The sequence below is a fragment of the Macaca thibetana genome, chromosome 1 (assembly GCF_024542745.1).
Source record: "Macaca thibetana thibetana isolate TM-01 chromosome 1, ASM2454274v1, whole genome shotgun sequence".
Lineage (NCBI taxonomy): Eukaryota > Metazoa > Chordata > Mammalia > Primates > Cercopithecidae > Macaca > Macaca thibetana.
Genome location: NC_065578.1, coordinates 15,952,404 through 15,975,300, shown reverse-complemented (window position 1 = coordinate 15,975,300; position 22,897 = coordinate 15,952,404). Strand labels below are relative to the sequence as shown.

Sequence of the window (22,897 nt, the reverse complement as noted above, 5' to 3'; positions counted from 1 at the left end):
ACACTCCCTGTAAGACCTCCTGGTCTTCCCTGTGCAGACATCTAGAACTACACATGAACATTCTCATTATTACTTTGCCTTGCACACATACGTGCAGCCTCGTGTGCAGCCTGGAAACACACCTATTTGTACAGTCATCTCTACTGACGCACTTCTGCACGCCCATACCCCATTGAACGCACGCTTCCTCGTTCACAGCAGGCTCACCCACAGGGGCTGGAGCCCCAGCTCACAGCAGTGGCACACACCTCCTCACACTTGCAGGAGCATCTGCCCACATGTGGGGTGTGGGGCCCACAAAGAAGCTGCAGCCGCTCTCCTCCCTGCCACTCTCCCCCCAGCCCCCAGGCCCATCTCTGAGCTGCTATCTGCCATCGCACGGTAACCAGATGAGACAGGCAATTTATGACACCAGCTGTCTCTGTCAAAACCGGATCTCCCACACACACCAGGGGAAGCCAATTACCTTGAGCCCAGCCCTGCCAGAAACCGGGGCCCACAAGGGAGAGCAGGGGCTGCCCAGAGAGGTGGGTGGCACCTGACTTGAGGATTTTCTGCCTCTTCTTGTCCTTGGGAATCTGGCATCCTCTTCCCCCAGACCCCCTTGGGGAGGACACAGCCTGTCCTACCCTCTACGAGGCTGCTTCTCTGGCCCAGCTCCCAGGCCTAGGAACTGCAAGAGCCATTTCAGAGTGGAGAACAGGTGGGCAGGGAGGTTTAGGGGAAGAGTGGTCCAGGGTCGTTATGGCAACAAGAAAGGCAAGAACTCTGTGCCCCTCCCCCTACACAGCAGGCGGCCAGGCGGCTGCATCATTCTCCCCGGCTTCCTCTCCGCCTTCATTCTCCTCACCTCTTCCCTCAGCACCCCTGCCCTGGTCGTCCTCTCCCTAGAATACCTACTCCCTTTCTTGTCCCCCTGCCCAAAACTAAATCCAACTCTACTACCTGAGCCAATTCCTGTCTGGACTTCGGAATCAGACCCAGGTTCAAAGCTCTCCACTTCACCACCTCCTAACTGGGAATCAGCGCAAAGGGCATCCCTTCTCTGGCCATGAGTTTTGCATAAAAAAAAAAAAAGAATTTCATTTCTATTAAAAAAATGTTGAACAAGGGTCTTCTAAGTACCAGACCCTGTTCTATAATCGGGGATGCAACATTGAACAAAATGAAGTCCCATCCTAGGCTTCAGGCTTCCCTGGAGGAGTTGGAAAGCACATGTTTCAGAAATTTAGGAGGGATGAGTAAGTTTTCTCACTGTCCTCATCTGCTTTGTTTACAGCCATACTCCCAGCACCAAGCACAGCTCCTGAAAGGACCTCAAGCAATAGACAAACTCACAAAGGCACCAGTGGACTCAAGCTCTAACCTGAGGTTGACTTGGTCTAGTGCCATCTTCGTGCCCAGTCTTGCAGGGAGTTTTCTAGGCATACTTTCTGAGTGGCTGGGATGGCGGCAGATCTGCTTAAGTGAACAGGGAGTCCGTTCCTTCCTTCACTGACTCTGGTTCATTCCACAAATGCACATTGAGCATGTGCTACGTGCCAGCTCCCGTGCTAGGCTCCTGGGATCAAGTGAGATGAGCAAGGGACTCCCACGTGATAGTTGCATGGCAGAAGTTTCTAGATTTGCTCATCACCTCCCACAGTCCAGAAGCTGAGCAATAAATTCACACTAACAGCAATGTCCACTTGCCTTTGCATTTTACAAGATGCTTTTACATATGTTTGTTTCTTTTAGTATTTCTTACAACTCTGGGGCGTGAGTTTGATTAACATCCCTCACTTTACAGATGAGGAAACTGAGGCTTTGAGACAATCAGTGTCTCCAAATCAGTGACTTTTCTGAGAACCCAGAGCCAGGGAGGGAAGCACCCACAGTAGAACTGAGTCTCTTTCTAGCCCTCATTCATCTCTTGCATTATCTAACTTAAGGCCCTTTTCCCCATACTACCATGAAAGGCAGGTATCGCCTCAGGCTGTTTACAGCCAGGGAGCACCTCTTGCCCAGGCTGGGATTGGAAGCTGTGCTGGGCTGACACAAGATCCCAGGCGCCATCCGCTCCTCTCTATCTAAACAGTTCATTAAAACCCTCCTTGCAAACACTCTCACGCTGCCTGGACACGGAGACCTCAGCTGCTCCATTTCCAGGAGAGCAAATTCCTTCCCGGCTGGAGAGGAGTTGGGATAATGTAGGCAGGCAATTTAAACAGCTCCAGCAAAATACACCAGCAGTTTTCACTCTCTGCCACTATTACACTTTCCAGCCATGGCGGGATTGGCCCATAAGTGGGATATCAAGTTTATTACAGCTATTTCCAACCTGTAATTGGTTTTGTGGAACACATAGAGAAGGAGGTTGGGAAGGTGGGGGGAGGCGATATTTTCCCCCTTTCTTTTTTTTTCTTTTTCGGATGACGGCACCCAGGGACATGAGTGAGGCAGCCGAAGTTGGAGACTTATTTGTTTTTCAAATTAAAGAGCCAGGCCGGTCGGCAGACTTTCACACTGTTGGTTGGACTAAGTCCACTGGCAACGTTTTGATGACTCTACTTGTAAAGCAACCTAGCCTGGCTGCAGCCAGATTTGCTGGTTGGGGTCAGGGAGCAGCCGGGGCCCAGAGGTGGGGTCTGGCAGCTCTGGAGCATGAGAAACTGTGGTCTGTAGGCTGACTCTTCTAGAATCAGAACACTGTGGGCATTCAGGGTAGCGAAGAGTCCTCAGTTTCCTCATGGAACATTTAGGGAAACTGAGTCCCAGAGAGAGGAACAGTGCAGAGACAACCTTTGGGGCTTAGAACCTAGCTCTCTGCCTCTCAGAAACTTCTACACAGTATAGCTGGTCATTTGGGGAATTCCTGGCTGAGATGCTCTCAGGATGGGTGAGAACAGAGACACCTGTTCTTAAGAACCTATGTTACAGTCTGCTGCCATCATTGCAGTCCACCTACCCTGACCAACCTCCCTACTTTGGACTTAAGAAAAAATACACAATAGCTAATATGATGGAGTACTTTCTGTTATGATGACATGAGTTGATGTTTGCAAGCAATATCTGGCACAGGGTAGGCGCAAATGCATGCCAGCTATTATTATTTCCATCACGTTACTACTACCACATGCCAAGCAATTCCCCGGGCTCTCTGTGTGTTCACTCTTATGCGCTGAAATCTCACACACGTGCCTTACAGGGAGGCATCATCCTTCCCATTTTGCAGATGAGGAAACAGAGGCACACAGAACCCTCCGACATCACCCAGCAATCAACTGAGTGGCATAGCTGAGATCTGAATCCAGAGCCATGTGACCCCAAAAGCCTCTGCACATTTTTCATATCCCCAGCCTCACAGTAGGTCTTCTGCTCTCTTCTTTTGGACTGACCCATGCTGACTGATCAGCTCTGCTGTTTACTATTACAAGTATAACACCTGTGTGACCTTGGGCAGTTCACTTGCCTTTTTCTTGGCTGTGGTTCCTCTGTCTGCAAATGCAGATGATGACACACGTCTCTTGGTATAGTTCACTTATTCAGCAACCCTTCATATGCTGGGCACTGTGCTAGGTTCTGGGACACATGGCTCCTGGAGCTTACAGTCCTAAGATTCCAAGGAACAATGGAAAGGAGGGCTGGGGGACACTCAGCCTGTGTAGGCACTGATTAGGATGCAGATTCTTTTGCATAACTACATGCACAGCTTCTTCTGTCTGGTCCAGGTGTACCCTTTGCAGGGTTAGGATGCTTTCCTGCACAGAATACAATTAATGCTGGGAGCTTTAAGAAAGAGAAACCCTGCTGGTTCCTTTTGGAGCCTCACATCGGGGGTGGTCTGAGGCCACTGTCCCACCTGGGCCAGACTACTCTTACCAGGGAGTCCCAGACAGATCAGGGTCCAGGCACAGCAGGCTGTCCTGGGGCCAGTCTATCGCAGAGCAGCAAGGGCCTTTTCCCTTTTCTTCATGGTATTCCCAGTGCCTGGCACATGGCAAGGTCTCAACTCATTCATTCACTCATTGATTCCTTCAGCAGATATTTATTGAGCAAGTGCCATTTGCTAAACTCTGGAAACAAAGCAATGAACAGGACAGATAAAGACCCCATATTCGGCCAGGCACAGTGGCTCACGCCTATAATACCAGCACTTTGGGAGGCCGAGGTGGGCAGATCACGAGGTCAGGAGATCATGACTATCCTGGCTAACACGGTGAAACCCTGTCTCTACTAAAAATACAAAAAAAATTAGCCAGGTGTGATGGCAGGTGCCTGTAGTCCCAATTACTTGGGAGTCTAAGGCAGGAGAATGGCATGAACCTGGGAGACGGAGCTTGCAGTGAGCCAAGATCGTGCCACTATACTCCAGCCTGGGTGACAGAGCAAGACTCCATCTCAAACCAAAACAAAAACAAAAACAAAAACACCCATCCTCATAGAGTTTATGTTCTAGGAGTAGCTCATATTCAAGGACCTGTTTGTTTGTTCAACAAAAGTCTGTTGAATATGGAGTGAATGAAATGATTCATTTCAGAAGTGCCTCTCGCTCTGGGGCCAGGCAAACCCACACATCCTCAGGGCTTGGCCTACCTTGTCTGCCCTGTCAGCTCTGCGGTTGTTGGTCTGCCCTGACCTGGTGGTCCCTGCCCACTGGCACCATGGGAGCCTCTCAGAGCCCATGAGACCCGCCTGCCTCCAGGTACTCACTCAGGGCATCCCTGCACTCTGTTTTGAAGCTGCTATGATGACTACTAGCAAATTCTCGGTCCCTGCTCTCTGCACCCCACTCCTTATAGACACAAGCCAGCCTTCTGGCACCTCCCACCTGCCTCCCTATCTGGGTGTGGGCTCCCTTCTTTCATTTACTGAATTTCACATCCTCTGGCATTTTAGCAAGAGACAGTTTGCTCTCCAGCCCCATAGACAGAAAGAGGTCTGGAGGGTGGGGAGGGACACAGAAAAAGAGATGGTCCAGAAAAGCGTGAGTGCTCGTGAAAATACCCCATGAGTGAGCACTTCCCACCCACCAGGAACTCTACTAGGTTCATGTAATCCTCACAGGGAGGAGTGTTGCCTTATCCCCATTTCTCAGATGAGGACACTAAGAGTAGGGGAGGTGAAATGACTTCTTCAAGAGCACAAAATTAGGAACCAAAATCAAACATTCAACTGGGGATGGAGGAAATCAGCCTTGCTTCATGCTCCAAAGCCTCCCATAGGCAGAAAGAGTCAGCCTAGGACCGAGCACTCCCCGAAAAAAGCCTACTTCCTCCAGGAAGCTTTCCATGATCACCCCTCCCTCCAAGGGGATTCTTGGCTCCTTCAGAAGCATCAAAACATCACTGGATAACACTTGGTAATTAACCTGTTGCTGCTGCAGCCATTATCTTACTGACTCTGGAACCTCAGCTAATTGTGGACTGTGTACCTCTTGTGAATGAGGTCATAATGGACTGCGACCGTGTCTGAAATGTATTTCCTTCTCTGCCGTGAGGCTGCAACTGCCCTTGTATGTCTCAGGTGTGGAGAAATGTTTCTAGAATTAAAGGCGAGGTATCTTCCAGCACACCCACCACACCTTCTGTCCACAGCATGTACTAATCCCCCACTCCCACCTGGCCTCTTTCTTGGGCCCTCTAACCACCAAGAACCACAGAATAACATCCTTGCAAATAGCTGCTCGCCCGCTGGCCTGGGACCTGAGCGTATCTGAGTCTCCCATTTCCTTTACCTTCCGGGAGGCTGAGGGAGGAGGGAGTGTGTACCACAGAGAGCTGGGACAGTGGGGCCTGCCCTCCAGATCCCTCACGCTGCAGCGGAGATAAGCACTTGTCTCCAGCTGCCTGAAGCAGGTTTCACAGAAGCAGTTATTTACTCCTCCGGCTGACAGTGAGGCGCCAGACACAGCCCCAGAGAAACAGATGTAAATAAAACCAAAGGAAAACTAGGCTCGTCCTTGAAACTCCCCTGTCCCTTGGCCTGAAACAGCGATTTACGACTCGGATAATTCTTCAGCGCTTTATCTGGGGTGTGTGTGTGTGTGTGTGGACGTGTGGGGTGCGGGTGTATTTTCCTAGTAATAAAACCCTCAGTCTCGGCAAATAAATTTGAGGAGACAGTTTTACTGACAGATTTTTTTCTCTTTTGTGTAATAAAAAAAATGGAGTGAAATTTGAGATTGGGATGATAAGGGCTGCCGCATTTTAGGAGGAGATAAAAAAGCAGTACCTGAAGAGAGGCAAGGCCAGAAGACGGGCTGCCAGTTAAACGGGCAGGATGCCTTCCGCTGTATGACTTTGGGAGGAAAAATCCTCACACCTCCACTGAGATTCTGACATCCTTTCTCCTAATGAGCCCGGCCACCAGGGGTGGAAAGGAACGTTGAGAGGCATTCAGTTCACTCTCAGCCTCTTCCAGCCTGGCACGATGGGATGTGAACTCTGGTCTGGAAGCCAGACACTTGTCAGGAACCTAGTGTGGGGCCTCAGCTGACTCATTTTGCCTCTCCAAGCCTCAGTTTCTTTACCTGCAACATGGGAACATTCTTGTCTATTCAGCTCTGTTCCCAGGGACCTGGTACGGCCACACAATGCAATGGGCTTAAAGCTGGGTTTCTCCACCTGGGCACTGTTGACATTTGGGGGCCAGATAATTCTCGGGAGGTGGGCAGGGGGCGGTCCTGGATATTGTGAGATCATCAGCAGCTTCCTAGCCTCTACCGGCTACACAAGAGTACCAAACCGCACCTCTCCTCCCCAGTCGGGACAACCAAAAATGTCTCTCCTGAGCTTGCCATATGTCCCCTGGTGAGCAAAATCACCCCCCCAAGTGAAAAGACCCTGCTTTAAAGGTACTTTGGTGGCTCTATAGAAGTCAAACGGGAGAGGCGGGGATGGGAAGGGGGTGCATGGAGAACGAGGAGCGCCTGGAGGGTCTTGGCCCCCACCCCAGGCTGGGACATCGGGAGGTGGGGAGATGGAAGCTCTAATCCCAAGTGCAGCCAACTCTCTTCTCCACCCCATGCGGAGCCAGACACAGTCAGCTCAGGGACATTTTTCTGGGTGATGACAGTGGACGCAGAGTCAAGCTGTGGTTGGTTAGGGGTGGGCATGTTTCTTGGGGTGAGTGCAAACATGGATCCCAAGAGGAGAGGAGAATCCTCCTGTCCCCTTCCTCCTCATCTTCCTCCACTCTCATGGTTCCAGTTCAGAAGCTGGGCCTGTGGTGCAGAAGCGGCCGGTGAGAGGAAGTGGTCCTCTGTCTCCCCTCTGCACATGGTCAGAAAGCGCCACGCCCTCAGAAGGGAAGAAAGTGACACTTGTGCATGTTGCTAAGTCCCGACAGAGACAGGAGGGGTGTGGGATTATGGAGGGGTAAGGAGAAGCCGTGGCCCTGGGAAATCTCACTGCCACTTCCTCTCAGGGTTCCAGAGCCTGAGAAAGCCTTCTCATGGTTCTAACCATCCCCGGTCCTCACAGAGGCCACTTACTCTTTACAAAGCTTGCAGTCTACGGAAAGTGACCGGTACAGATGTAGCCTGTGTCTGCACACAGCTGGTGCTCAACCAATGCTGGCCAGATGCATGGAGTCTCTCCTAAACCAGTAGCAACACCACCTAGGCCAGAGAGATGTGGTCCAAGTCAGCTTGGGTACCTATGTGCTGAGAGGAGCCCAGCTGTGTCCAGGGCCAGTACTCCCAGGCAGGGGACAGGGGGACAGATTCACACTCCAATCCTCATCTTTTTGCCTGGGGAAGCTGCTTTCAGCATCCCCCCAGCCCAGCCCCTTGGAGACACCCGTCCCTAGCCACCCCTCTCCCAGCCCCCCTCCCCGCTGCCTCCACCACGCAGAGCCGCAGGGAGCTAATTCCACTTCTCGAGGCCCAGGCATGAGGCCTCCCCATTGCAGGCTGTTAGCGTGGAGCCCAGCTGAGCTGCGAGAGGCTGCAAGCTCCCAGTCTATAATAGAGTTGCTGAGACAAGCGGAAAACTGCAGCCGAGTAAACAGATAAATAATTGAAACAGTGACAACACATACCTTGCTGCTTTGTGGAGTAACACTTTCATTAGCTGGAGGCAGCGCAGATGTGGGGAGGCGGGCGGGCGGCAGCTGAGGGCACGGGACGCTTGGGTTCGCTTTCCATCAGCCGTGAACAGCGGGAGAGCCCGGCAGCCTTGGGCTTCCAGCGCTGGCTTCATCACCACCTCTCTGCCTTCTCCCACTTCCGCATTTTTAGGTGAAATGGGGACTTCATGTCCTCCCTCCTGGCCCAGCCCAAGAGGAGGGCAACTGCCCCACGCTGTCCCCTTCTGCATCACCCATGCCAAGATGTTGGATTCCTGGCCTCCTCCCGGGCTCCCTGCCTCTAGTCTTGCCCCTTTCGATTCGTCCTCAATCTGTAGCCAGTGGAGCTTGTAAATCAAATCTAAGCCTGGCCCCGGGGACCACTGCCTTCAGGAGAAGCTGAGCTCCTTTGCGGTGGAGACTCTTCATGATCTGGCCCACATTTTTCTTCACAGCCTCTTCTCATCCCACTTCCTTTCTGCTCCAGGTGCTGCGAAGGCAGCAAGCTTCCCCTGAGCACACACTGCTCTTTTCTGCCGCAGGGCCTTTGCTGTTTCCTCTGCCTGGAAAACTCCCACCTGTTGCCGGGCTGGCTCCTACTCTTCCTTCAGGAGGCAACTTAAACATCACTGCTTCCAGGAAGCCCTCGGTGATTACCTTATTCTCAGGATGGGGGCTGTCCTTCTTCTGAGCTTCCTGCCTGCATCTTCTCAGTGTCCTGGGGAAAGGGGTGACCAGGGCTGGCTGAGCACTCACAGGTGGCTATCTCTGTGCTCTGTGGCAGGTGACGGATGGCGGCACCATCAAGCAGAAGATCTTCACCTTTGACGCCATGTTCTCCACCAACTACTCACACATGGAGAACTACCGCAAGCGAGAGGACCTGGTGTACCAGTCCACTGTGAGGTGAGGGCCTGTGGTGGCGGGGGGACAGCGGGGGAAGGGAGGAGGGATGCAGAGTGGAGCAGAGGGCAGTTCTCCAGCCCTTTCACATCAATCGCTTGGTGCTCTTGGGCTTGGAAGGCAGAACCGGGGGCTCCCCTTGTGGAAGTCGGACTCATTCCCTGGAGGGACATCCCCTGGAGGGAAGAGGCAGGAGAGGGCCAGGCCAGCTCCTCTGCCAGGTCCTCCAACAGTCCTGGAAGGTGGTTTTCCAAACTCCATTTATTTCCAGTTGAGATACTGAGGCCCAAAGAGGGTGAGCAATGGGCCTAAAGTCACACAGGCAGCAATGAGACCGCTGGGCGGTGAGGCAGTTCTGCCTGGCTTGGAAGCTCATACAACATGTTCTACTGTTTCTTGTGGGTTCCAAGGCCATAAAGGCCAAAGCTTAAGAGAGAATGACCCCAAGCAAGTGGACTCCCAGGTCAAAAGTAGCAGAGTGGGGAGAAGCAGTGCTCAAGTCAGAGATGCTTGATTTTCCTACTCCATCCCTCTTTTCCAGAAGGTGGGGCGGCAGAATCAAGCCGACTCCATCTCCTACAGCCTGCTATTTTCTATGTGTGTGGCTCCACCTCCTTCCCACAAACTCCCCACAAGAGCCTAGTCCTGTTTTATTCCTTTGACACTTAACACATGCTGGTCCCTCTTCTCAAAGGGCCTTTCTCCCTTTGGTCATCTGGTAAACTCCTCATCAGCCTTCAGAACCCCACTCAAGCAATTCCACCCATGGGACCCCTCACCTCAGCTGAACCGATCCCCCAAAGCTGGTTGGCTGCAACTGCCCCAGTCCCCACCCCTCCTCAGAGGGAATCTCACTGCATTCAGGAAGAGTGCACAGCTTTGCACATACACACTCTTCCACGCCACACCGCCAAATGCTTTGCCAGGTGCCCAGCCTGAAAGTAGTGGTCTGCTCCAAAGCTGGAGGGGGATAGTGCTGCATTGGGCACCCTGAGGGGGACTGCAGCCAGCAAGCCAACATGACGTGCACTGTGGCACCGTGCTATGTGGATTTCCCAGCTAGTGCCTGGTACTGTGCTGTCTTTAGACTCTGAGCCTGGAGGAAAGGGAGGCCCTACTCTCCAGCATGGGCTGTGGGTCTCTCTGTGACCGTGAGCTCCAGGAGGACAAGGGACATGCTCCTCCTTCACTTTGCATCCCCAACTCTCAGCCCAGGGCCCGGCACACAGTGGGTGCATAATGAAATTTGCAAAATGAGTGGACAGCTCAGGCTACGCTCCTCGGCCCTTCAGGCCTATTTTCTATTGGGTAAAATTAGAAAATGGGACGAGAAGATTGTAAAGGGTGAGTCCAGCCCTGCACCAAGAACCTGGCCCAGGCATCCTCCTCTGCCTGCTTTTGTGAAAATGGGAAGGTGAGTGTGCTCCCCAGGCAGCCTGGCTGGTCCTCCTCCTCTCCGAGCTCTGTGCCAGGACCATGCTGACAATGTGGACGTGAAGGTGTGTGAAGAGGTGTGTGAACAGTCACACAAACTCCTTCATCCATCTAGTTGTGATTTCTCCTGACCCTGCTTCCAAAAAGAAATTATGGTTCCTTAAAATACTAAAGCACACCTAAAACAAACCAGTTATGATCAAGATGAAAAAGGAGATAAAAACTCATTTTGGAGAAAATAGGTATTCTGGAAACCACAGATGGTTTTGTAGTAAGTGAACTCCCAAATAATCTCCACGATTCCCAGAAACCTAATGCCACCCAGCCCACCCCTGCCGGTCACCGTGTCTCTGAGAATTCCTTCCTCACCAAGCCACCTACTGCCACCAGCATGGCCTCTAGGACTCCTTGGTTCTGATTTCTAGCTAAGAAAGAAATCCAGGGACCATCTAGAATATTCTTGAGCCCCACCCTCTCCTGCTCCCTGGAGCCTCAAGGGCAAGCCCTGCTACCAGAAGACCCAGATGCAAATCCCAGCTCAGTCTCTGCCTACTGAATGACTGGGGACGAGAGCCTTAACCTCTCTCTCTCTGCTTCCGGTTCTTTGCCTGTGAAGCAGGCTTGACATGACTGGCTTTGTACAATTGCTGTGGAATTTCAGTGAAATTTACGTCCAACAGCCTGAGTTCAAATCCTGCCTCTTCCACCTCCTGGCATTAGTTAAATCTGGGGCTGGTAACCCCACAATTGAGTTTCCTGACCTCCAAAGGAACATGACAGCACTAAGAGGCTAGCTGCAGCTTGTGAGGAGCTAACGGGTGCATTCAGGTGAAGTGCTGGTGTCCGGTCTCTAAGTGGTACATGTTTGCTGCCATTGCCTAGAACAATCTCTCCTTCTCCCATCATAAAACAAACAGACAAATAAAAAAACTCACCTTTTTACAAATCTCATAAAGCCTCCTTTTATGCACCCTTTCTCTTCTGATCTGCACAAACAACCCCATGAATGCAGACAGGTGTTACTATTATTAATCATTTTCTCTAGCCCTGTTCTTACTGTGGAAGAGGTTGAAGTTCAGCAAGGCCCAACAGTCTCCCTCTGGAATGACATGAACTTGACCAGATCCCTTGTTTTTCAGTTGTGGAAGCCGAGGCCCAGAGAGGGAATGAGACTTGCCTGAGGTCACACAGTGGCACTGACTTAAGCCTGATCTTAGGAGCCAGTGCTCTTTCCTTTCCTACATGGGAACAAGTCTCCCCCACCTTCTCCCTGAACCTTGGTGACAGGGGTGGTCTCCCAAGTAGAGAGCACCCCAGGGAGCTGAGCCGTCCTGTTTGTTGATTACCAAGGGCGAGGGAAGGAAGGAGCAGACCCTCTGGAGCCTAAGAGGATCACGGAGGATTGTCGGGCCCTCCCAGCCAGCCATGCTGGGGGCCACTGCCTTTCTAGGCTGCAGAGCCCCGTCAGGGCTGGGGGCGGGTGCGGGACTCCGCATTTACATATAAATGAAGATATTTACAAATTAATGCATCTCAACAAGAGAGAGTACCAGCTCCGCAGCTGTCTGAGTCGGTTCCTCTTCTGCTGGGGAAAGTGGGGAGAGAATGAGGCTGAGAAGATTACCAAGAATTGGCTGAGAGCAGTTTCCCGGGTAGCCTAGAGGAGCCCCAGGGGCTCCTGGTGCTTTTTGTCCCACTGAGGGGGCCCTGGAGGGATGGAAGTCGGGTGGATCATCAGGACTTCTGCCCCCAGGGGTGCAGGTGTGTATCCCCAGTTGTATGACCTTGGACAGATCATTGCCTCTCTGAGCATCCCAGAGGCCCATCTATCAAATGCCTTTCTAGGTCTTAGCCCCAGAGCCCAGAACTCCCAGGTTGGAATTGACAAGAATGTATTCCCTCCAAGGCTATTTAGTTGAGCACCTACTAGGACCCTGGCTTGGTGGAAGGTGCCCAGGGATACAGGGGGGAATGAGAAAAGCACGGCTTTGCAATCTAGTGGGGGAGACACGGCAAAATGTAGATGAATACATCATTCCACATTCTGCAAAGAAGTGATTCTAAACTGTGGGCATGCAATGAAGGGGCAGGTGGGGTGCAGTGCCGAGAAGGAATGAGATGCTGGGTGCCATTTAGATGGGGGTCAGGCAGGGCCTCCGAGGAAGGTGGCACTTGGGTGGAGACCTGAGGGCAGGAAGGAGCCCTCTGTGAAAGGGAGGAGGCAGATGCGGCCAACGGTTATTCCGCCATGCCCACATCCTCTTACCCCTCGCTCTTCCTGGCAGTGCCAGCATCCTTGATGCTTACCCAGGGCTTTCTCAGGTCACTGGAGCCTACTCAGCCTGCACGTGAGGCAGGTGAGAAGTGCTGGGGAGTTGACACCACCCGGGAGCAGCCTTGACCAATGACTGTTTATTGGATGCATACCCAGCCTCCTCGTCCCTCCAGGGGGACGGTTCAGATGCATGCTCAGGAGAACAAAGTACCTGCTCCTCCTTCACCTCGCATGCCCAGCTCTCAGCCCAGGGCCTGGCACACAGCAGGTGCATAATGAAATGTGCAAAATGAGTGGGCAGTTCTGGGTATGCTCCTTGGCCCCTTGGGGGTGTTTCCTAATGGGTAAAATCAGAAAATGGGATAAGAAGGAGGGACATTGAGACACTCTGAGAAGAATGCTGTCTAATCTCTCCCGGAGTTTCTCAGTGCCCCCTAGAATAACCTTGAGAATGCACCCGTGTTGGCTTCCTTCCCTTCTAGCTCATTCTACCAGCTTCCTGGGATCCCTTCTCACATAAACCCCTTGCTCCCAAATCCTTGTTTCAAGGTCTACTCTTCATTCCACCCTTCTAGGTTCTTGGCTGGGGCCCCTGTAGCAAAAGACGAATTCACAAGACAAAAGGATACAGGTCTAGTTCGTATATGTTTTAGGTGACACGGGAGATTTTATAAGGAAATGAAGACCCACAGAAGTGGTTTGAGCTGTGTTTTTTGCTGCGTTGGATGAAGGATGGGGAGTCCTACCTCAGATAGAAGGGTCTGAGCTAAGGGCAGTAAGCTGGGGACACTCAGCAGGGTGGTTTGTTCAGATCCCTTGGAAGTGAAGATGCTTCCTTCCTCCAGCTACAGAGAGGGAACCTCTCACGTGAAGGTCTTGTGACCTGCTTCAGGGAAAGGTCAGAGTCCTTCCTGCACCTGCCATTTCTCAAATTCCATCTGCTTAAAATATTCAATATACCAAGGTGCCATATTTGAGGTGGCGTGTCCTGAACCCCCTCCCCATGGAATGCGGCCATCAAAGAGGCCAGCTGTGACCTCCTTGGAGGTCCGGGTGAATCATAGCGAGGCTTCAACCACTCTGTCCACACAAATACTGTGTCTTCCATTTCCGGAAGCACCCTGAGGCCCTTGTCCCACTCGATCTGCTCAAGAAGCGATGAGGAGCACCGGACAGATTTCACTGGCCTTAATTCACTGGTGCAGGAAATCTAGACTGGAGGGGCTCAGTGTACTCCTGCCCCTGATCTGCCATTGCAGGTCCCTCCAACACCTTGGCCAACTCTCTTTGCCAACAAGGTCCTACTTGTCCTTTCAAGGTCAGCTTAAATGTTGCTTCCTCTAGGAAGTCAACCCTGACTGCTCAAGCTCACAGCCTGGTGCTGTGTCTTCAGAGTCTGCACCACTCCCGCCCCCCACTAGACTGGAAGCCCCGTGAGGACAGGGACTAGGTCTGATGTTTTCACCACCATCCTCTCCCCAACCGCCAGTACAGCACCCTAACCCTGGGCACGTGGTAGATGATTTGTAAATATCTACCACGGGGTAGTGAATGAGTTCGTGGTGAACATGGTGGTGGAGTGCTTTCATTGCAACACTTGCTGCTGCTGGCAGATGAACGAGCCACCTTGGGAAAGGAACATCCAGTCCCCTATTCCTTCCCCTAACACTCACATCATTCATTCATCACAAAGGAATTGAGTAGTTGCCGTATATTAGGGATGATGATGGAGATAGAGTGGTGAACAAGACATAATCAGACCTGCCCTCGGAAGGTTTCTGATCTAGTGGGTGAGGAGAGACACACTAAAAAAATGCCTTTAAAATAACAAGGAAAAATAGTTACAATGTGTGATGAGTGTGGTGAAGGGAATAAAGTACAACTGTCCCCCGGGATCCGTGGGGGGATTGGTTCCAGGACATGCCCAAGCAGATAGCACAATCCTAGGATTCTCAAGTCCCACATATAAAATGGCACAGTATTTGCACATCACCTACGCACATCTGCCTAGATCCTTTAAAGCATCTCTAGATTACTTATAATACTTACTATCATGTAAATGCTAGGTAAATCACTGTTATACTATATTTTTATTTGTATTATTTATATCGTTGCATTATTATTTTTCTCTCTGAATGTTTTTGGTCCACGGTTGGTTGGATCCGCAGATTCTGAACCCATGGATATGGAAGGCTGACTGCAATGTGATAGAGAGCAGTGACAATAATGGGGTGAGGGCATTGCACAGCTTCTCATAGGAGATACCTGGAATGTATCTCCAGGAATCTAGAGACATCCGAGCAGAGATATGTAGTATAAGAAGCCAGCCAGGCAAGGTTGGGGCTTGGGAGGGCACTCCAGGTAGATGACATGGCAAGTGCAAAGGTCCTGGGGTGAGAAAGAGCTTGGTGTGATCTGGAAGCTGCCAGAGGGCCATTGCTGCCAGAGCACAGGGAACGGGGAGGTCAGCTCACGTTCATTCTCCACGCACTGGAAGCCACTGAAGGTTGTGGCATGCTGTGATATGTGGTTTGTCAAGCTCACCTTAGTTCCTGGGTAGAGAGGCTTGGTTGGAGGTGCCAGGGAAGGAAGACAAAGCTGTCCACAGTGGAGCCTGGAATCTGACCTCCAGGTATAAAATATTCAATATACCAAGGTGCCATATTTGAGGTAGTGTGTCCTGAACCTCCTCCCCATGGAATATGGCCATCCCAGAGTGAAGCTGTGACCTCCGTGGAGGTCCGGGTGAATCACAACAAGGCTTCAACCACTCCGCCCACACACATGCCGTGTCTTCCATTTCCTGAAGCATCCTGAGGCTTCAGGAACAAGCGTCATCCCCCAAAGCCACAGGCTGTGGGGAACGGCCGGGCAGGGTGGGGGGCAGGGGGCTGGAGGCCGTGTAGAGAAAGCCAGTGCTGGGCTGCACCTTTTGATGCATGTTTATCAGGAGGGAGACGCGGGAGAGCTGGAGTAAATGGAACAAAGAGGCTGAGAATGCAGGGCGCTGGAAGAAATGCCACTTGCTTTATTACTCTGAGGTGCATCGGTTCACACACACACTCAACAGTGCACAGTGAGCGTTCGCTGGTTTGAGGCACAGAGCTACGGTGCACAAAAGTGGCTAAAATCAGCCCCTGCCTCTTTGGAACTTAAAGCCTGTTCCCCTCCGTTGACGCCTGTTGGCCTATAAGCTCCTCCAAGGCTCGGCTACATCTTCTTCATCTCAGTAACCCCAGGACCTACTTGGCATTTAGAAAGGAACAATAAATATTTGTGGAATGAAAAAAGAGAAAGGGGAGATAAAACACAGAGATAAATAGCGAACAATTCAAGTAATAAAGTGATAGCTGTCATAGAGAAGATTCAGATATAACCCAATGATGAATCAGAGATGCAGAGACTGGGGAAATCAGGGTGATGCTGGCATTTGAAGTGGTTCTAGAGGCGTCAGTGGGTTTTAGACAAAGAGGAGCTGGGAGCTGATGATCTGGTTGGAGGGTCCCGTGTGTGCAAAGATACGGCAAGAGGAAACGGCCCAAGGAGTGGCAAGACCACTCCACGGGCAGACAACAGTTTCTGAGCAGAAGCCGCCTGGAATCCGTTCAAACGAAAAAAAATAAGGGATTGATTTTTAAATAGGCACATTAACTGTCTGGTTCAAAGAGCAGAGGGGTTTGTTTCCCTTTGAAAAGTTAAATGATCCGTCTACAATCTATTCATGTGGAGACCAAACTCTTTTTTTACAGTTGATACAAAGAAACGTGCCATCCGACCGTCGTCGGTTTCAAAGTCTGAATTCTCCAGCTCCCTTCTCCCTCTGTATATTTTCACGAACCAAACGTCTTTTCTCTCTAAAACATACCTAACAGGTGCTGCTTGCCACATGAAGTGGTCATCCATTTATTGACTCATTTGACCACTCAGCAAACACATGTTGCCTACGTACTGCATGCTGGGCTTGTGCCAGGCACTGAGCAACAACAAACACAGGCCCTGCCCTTATGAAACTAACTCTCCAAGAATATCCTCAATTCCTGACCTGCTGGAAACCCATTCCTCTCACTCCCACCCAGAATTCATCCAGGAGTGTGAATGAGAAAGAGTGGCCTGCTGGAAACCCATTCCTCTCTCTCCCACCCAGAGTTCATCCAGGAGTGTGAATGAGAGAGACTGGCATTGTTTATTTTATTGTTCTTAACAGATTATGCCTCTTAGTATTAGACTTGAAACCCCCTGGTTTTCAACCCCAAGTGGGAACCTGGTCCCCATCTCCAAACCAGGGATGATTTTAGAAGACAGGGTTGCGGGTCTCCTCCCAGCCACTAGGGGTGTGCTCAGCAGCCTTCAGCAGCCTGAAATTACACATCAGCTGGCCAGTGGCTCATGCCTGTAATCTCAGCACTTTGGGAGGCTGAGATGGGAGGATCACTTGAGCTCAGGAGTTCAAAACCAGACTGGGCAACATAGTGAGACTTCTTCTCCAAAATAATAAATACATATAAAATTACATGTCAACGGAGCAACAAGTCACCCACTGGTGGTGTCTACACCACAGGCCAGCTTACTGACCACCTGCATCAGGATCACCTTGGAAGCTGCTTTAAAATACCAATTCCTGGGCTCCACCAAGACAGAATTTGATTCAAGCCCAGAGCAAGACCCGGGGAATCTGGAATTCATTTGCTAAAAAGTCTTCCAGGTTAAGATATGGGCAGTGCAATTTGGAAAGCCCACTTCACACAATCTCATCCTCCTGCTCCAATGTGCACACTGGGGTCAAAGAATTCAATGGCGGGCATCAAGGCATAGATAATTCTAATTGTTGGTGGTCCCCATCCGCCAACAGGCGGTTATTCTAACGCCCCTACAGCCAGGCCACTTTTAATTGAAGATGATGAAATAGCCAGGCCAGTCAGTGACCTCAGAGTCTATTCCCTGAGGCCTGAGTGACCTCACAGGCACCAGCCAACCCCGGAACTTGGGCTGCCCCCATGCCTGGGCTGCCAGTCATTAGCAGAGCAATAACAGCTGGCATGTGCGGTGCACTCATTGGCCAAGCCCTGGGCTAAACTCCTCAGGAAGTGAGGCCTCGCTTGCAGGCCAAAGGGAAGGCCAGGAGCAAGATGCTTTCTATAGCTCCTTGGCCATGGCACTCTCCTCAGAGTTACAGCGTGCCCATGCTTTCCAGCTAGAAGTTCCACTGGACCCAATCCCAGGCCTTCCACCTCCAGAGCTCTAATTAGGAAAGGCACCCCCCTTTGTCAGGTCCCAGAGCAATGCTCTGCCCAGACTGCAGGAATCTGCTCCCAGCCTTCCTCCTTGGTTCTGATCTCTCTGACTGGGACCCTCCCTGCTTCATCTCTGGGTCCTCCGTGCTCAGTCCAGCTCCTGGGATAGATGCCCAGGGCCTCCGTAAAGATCTGTCGAATCAATGGGCTGATGGGTTGTATTCCAATGTGGAATTATCATTTCAAACAAACAGTCAGCAAAACTCTTTCCCAACCTGTCATCTGGTTCAATCTGTGGAGCGCAGATCTCAGACTCGTTGAATTCTGTTATTCAGATGCTGACATGGAAGAACAGAGAGGTATGGTCACTTGTCCAGGGTCACACAACTTGTGCAGGGGGAAGCCTGGGTAACGCCCAAGCTGTGGCACTCCATGGACCACTGGAGCCAAGTCCACTCATTGGGCCCCTGGGCCATGGAGCATGGAGAGCAGGTCATCCAACAAACAGTAATTTTTTTTTTTTTTTTTTAATCAGAGTCTTGCTCTGTCGCCCAGGCTGGAGTGCACTGGCGTGATCTTGGCTCACTGCAATCTCTGCCTCCCAGGTTTAAGAGATTCTCCTGCCTCAGCCTCCCAAATAGCTGGGATTATAGGCACCCACCACCACCCCTGGCTAATTTTTTGTATTTTTAGCAGAGACGGGGTTTCACCATGTTGGTCAAGCTGATCTTGAACTCCTGACCTCAAGTGATGCACCTGCCCTGGCCTCCAAAGCGCTGGGATTACAGGCATGAGCCACTGTGCCCAGCCCCAACAAACAGTAATTGATGCCCACCCCGCGCCAGGTCACTTAGTAAGGGAGACTGGCACATGACCTTATCTTTCCACCCCTACACACATGTATGTGTACAGAGGATCTACCCGGGATGCTTGGACCCTCCAAGTGGGAAGTTGCCAGCATCAGTCATCACCTTAAAAAGAGCCACAGCCTGGCAGTCCCAGGACCCTGGATGCCACAGCCAGGGAGAGCAAGTGATGGCCACTCTTGGCTCTGGGAGAGGGACCTGGGAAATCAGTGCCCTGCATCTTCTCTGCTGTCTTGGCTGGTAGCATCAATTCCATTGACTAGTGAAGAAATCTGTTTAACCTAATGTGCTTCGGATGCTCTGCCTCAGTCCCCATTGAGCTGGGCACACTCCCCTGCTCCCCATCTTCCCCTGCCCCTGCCACCTTCTCCCTGCCTCCCCCATCCCGGCATTGACCCCTCAGGTTCCCACTTCTTCTCTCCTTCTCCAGGGGCTGCCTGGCCTTCTCTGCCTTTTCAAAGCCCAGTGGTGCTCCAGGCCCAGCTCCAATGCTCCGCTTGACGCAGCAGCCCTCCCTGACCCTCTCCCCAGCGGCAGAATCGATCCTGCCTGCTGCACCCAGGGAGTGCCCCATACTTTCCACTTTAGCCTTCTCCTGCTGGCTCCCACCTGTCCACTCGCACATCTGCTGTCCCCACAAAGGCCATGAGCAGCCCAGGCAGGGCAGGGCTGGGCTGATTCCTCTCCATGGCTCCTCCCTCCTGCACAGGTGCAAGCTCCACAGAGGACTGGCACCACCTCCCTAACTTGCTCCACCTCCTGTCACTGAAGGTGGACACTCTTCTCCTCTCGTTCCTTGACTTTCAGTCTTTGATTTTCATTTTTAGAGTTATATTCTTCTTTCCTTTCTCTCTCCCCTTTCCAATAGCCCACTTTCTATTGGGGTGCCCTATTCCTGCCACCCTGTGCACAGAGGCATGCACGGTGCTTTCATTCCCTCTCTTCCCATGCATTCTTGCATCTCTTGGCTAGGAGTCCCTCTGTGGTCCCCAAATCTCCCCTGCACACAGACTCCAGATCTTCATGCCCCAGAGGCCCCTGGAGCTTCAAGGAGGCTCCCATTTCCAATTTAGAAGGAGGGTCAGGGGTATTTCTCCTTGGTTGGGTCTTGGGTTAGTGAAGAGATTTGAGGCAGGGAACTGAGATGACTCCTGTTGCATTCACAGCTGCCACTGAGTCCTCTACCCACCTTCCCCCACTCTCTGTTTGACCTCAGACCCACAAGGAGGCCACTGGAACTCCCAGAACACACCCTTCTATCCCCAGCCTAGCTCCCCAGGGAGGGAAGCACTTGCAAAGCTGTCTGCTGCCCTCTGGTGATGCACTAGGGTATTGCAACTTCAGGGTCGCGGGGGTTGGAGTGGGGGGGCTCTTGCCTGGGGTCCCCAGTCACCAAGGATGGGTCTTGTCTCTCAAGGCTAGGGACCCTCCCTTCTTCATCTCTAGGTTCTCAGTGCTGAGCACAGGGTCTCCGGAAAGACTTGTTAAATTAATGTGCTGACATGTTATCCAAATATGGAATTATGACTTCAGCAAAACTCTTCCCCATCCATTGTTTGATTAAACCCTAGCAACCATCCTGTGCAGTGCAGATCTCAGATCCTATTTAGGGGGCTCAGATGCAGCCCAGAGAAGAGAAGCGACTTGCCCAAGAGCTGAGAGAGCTCCCCCTCAAGGCAGAATTATCCTCCCCCGGCAGCCTCCCCAGCTGAGGAGGCTGAGTCCTATGCTGATGGAATGGGGTGGGGGCAATGGGGTCACCTGCTCCTACCTCTGGGTAATGGCTTGCCTGGATCAGGGGCCTTCCAGAGACAGCATCTTCACCCAGAGTCAACCGTCAGGAATTGCAGCCCAGTGCCAGGAAGCACCCCGGATGGAGTGGTGGGGAGTTAGTTCCGATGTCGAATGCACCTTGACATGTTTCAAGCACCTCAAGTAAGGGCTTGCCTTAGTTATTCATTTGTCATTTTAGAAGTGTTTGTTTGTTAACTGTAGACATCGAGTGACAGAGATGAGCAGGACAGGTAAGTTCCCTGTCCCCACGGAGGTGACATTCCCAGTGCTATGCTAGCAACACAGAGAGAGGTGAGGAGGCGGTGGGGCTCTGCAAGGAAGAGGTCAGACATCGGGGGGGCTCTTTCTCTACTTCCTGGATGGCGAGCGAGATGACGCAGCCACTCAAAGGCCAAGGAATGTGCATTCTGGCAGAAGGAAAGCAAGGACCTGAGACAGGAGCAAGCTCAATATGTCAACAAAGAACATAAAAATGTCCAGAGGGACTGACAGAGTTGGTGAGCCATGCAAAGAATGCAGAAGATGAGGCCAGGCCTCATGGAGCAGTCTTGTGGAACTTGACTATTAAAATGCAGATTCTCAGTGGGGCTGGGACAGGGCCCCAGAGTCTGCATTTCCAATGTCCTCCTAGATAAGGCTGATGCTGCTGCTCTATGGCCCACTCAGGGGAGCCAGAAATCTCCCAGTGCCCAGGCCAAACCCCTAGCCCTTGAAATCAGAACCTCAGCAAGGGTGAGGGACACAGGCATCCACGTATCAGATCATCCAATCTGCAGGTGAGTTTGAGGACCACTGTTATAGAACATCCTTGGCCATTAGAGAGAATTTGAATTGTATTCTGAGTGACGAAGAGTCACTGAAATTGACCTCGGTTTGAGTTTTAAGCTGCTAAATAATGAAGCAGGGAGATCGGGGTGGGGTGTGACGGAGCTGGACAGGCAGAGGCGGAGAGAAGGGATGGGGATGAATTAGGAAGCAGACCTGGCAGCACTCGCTGATGGGCTGGAAAGGGGACACCAGAAAGTGAGAGAGAAGTTAAAGGTGGCCCCTAGGGCCATAGCCATTGCATTTGGGAGGAGAGGGGCTCCTTCCTGAGAAGAGGAGACTGATGAAGACTAGCTCAGGCTGAGGGTGTAGGACAGAACTCACGAGTTCTGTTTGGATCAGGTTAGACATATCTGTTAGACGCCTGAGCACAGACTGCAAGTAGGTTGGTGGAAACACAGGGCGGGGGAGAAGTTGTGACCACAGATACAAATATGGGAGCCACCAACACACAGATGCCACTTAAAGCCACCATCCCCTCCAGACTCAGGACAGATCTGCTGGCAGTCTTCAGACATCACCCAGGCCAACCCTCTCATTCTCCACCTGAGAAACCAAGGCCCAGAGACTGTGGATGACTTCCGTAAGGTCACACAGCAAGCCAGCCGCAGAATCAAAAGTCAACTTCTGACTCCTAAAGGAGAACTGTTTCCATTCCATAGTGCTCAATGCAGCTTTCTCCTGACCTGCAGCCTGCTGGGCAGAATTGCTGATATGGCAAATCATTTCTATGTCTGCAGTCAGGAAACCAGAGCTGTTGGAAATTATCTACACACACACACACACACACACACACACACACACACACACACACACACACACACACACACATATCCTTTTCCTTCTAAGTAAAAAATCAGTAACCAGGCTGTCAGCTTTATTACTAATTATGCAAGTGCTTTATTGCTGGTATTTAAAAAAATTGAAGGCTAAAAATGTCCGGGAAAGACCTAATTTAGTAAACAGTTCAGAATAAAGTATTTGTTGCTGTGGTATTTCTTCACATTAGAATTTGCTCCGGGTGCTTTAAACCCTCTTTAATATATTATTGCAGTCTAATAAAATTCCCGGTTCTGGGAGAATCTTTGCCTTGGAAGATAATCGTGTTTCAGGGAGTGATGGTTAGGTGGGATTGAGGGTGATTGGCAAGGTCTGGTGAGCCTGAAGTTCCTGGGAAAGTAAGGCTGAGAGAGGGCAGAAGATGAGTGGTTAAGAGACTTGCCTGAGGTCACTCTTGAGGTCAGAGTAAGCACTCAATAAGAGACAGGGAAGGGGATGGATGGATGGAGGGATGGATGGATGGATGGATGGATGGATGGATAATGGATGGATGGATGGATGGACGATGGATGGATGCATGGATGGTGGATGGGTGGATGGATGAATGGATAGATGGATGGATGGATGCATGGATGGGAAATGGATGGATGGATGATGGATAGATGGATGATGGATGGATGATGAATGGGTGGGTGGATGGATGGAGGGATGGATGGATGGATGGATGGATGGATTAGGGA

At 51.4% G+C, this 22,897-nt stretch overlaps 1 protein-coding gene across 2 annotated transcripts in view; it reads left to right on the top strand.

The window, feature by feature from the left end:
- Positions 1-22,897, top strand: part of IGSF21 (immunoglobin superfamily member 21) — a 271,747-nt gene that overhangs the window by 173,436 nt on the left and 75,414 nt on the right. For both annotated transcript variants that reach the window (XM_050791706.1, XM_050791696.1), the window contains exon 3: positions 8,834-8,955. In XM_050791706.1, the coding sequence (XP_050647663.1) occupies positions 8,834-8,955 (122 nt within the window). The remainder of the gene's footprint in view (positions 1-8,833; positions 8,956-22,897) is intronic.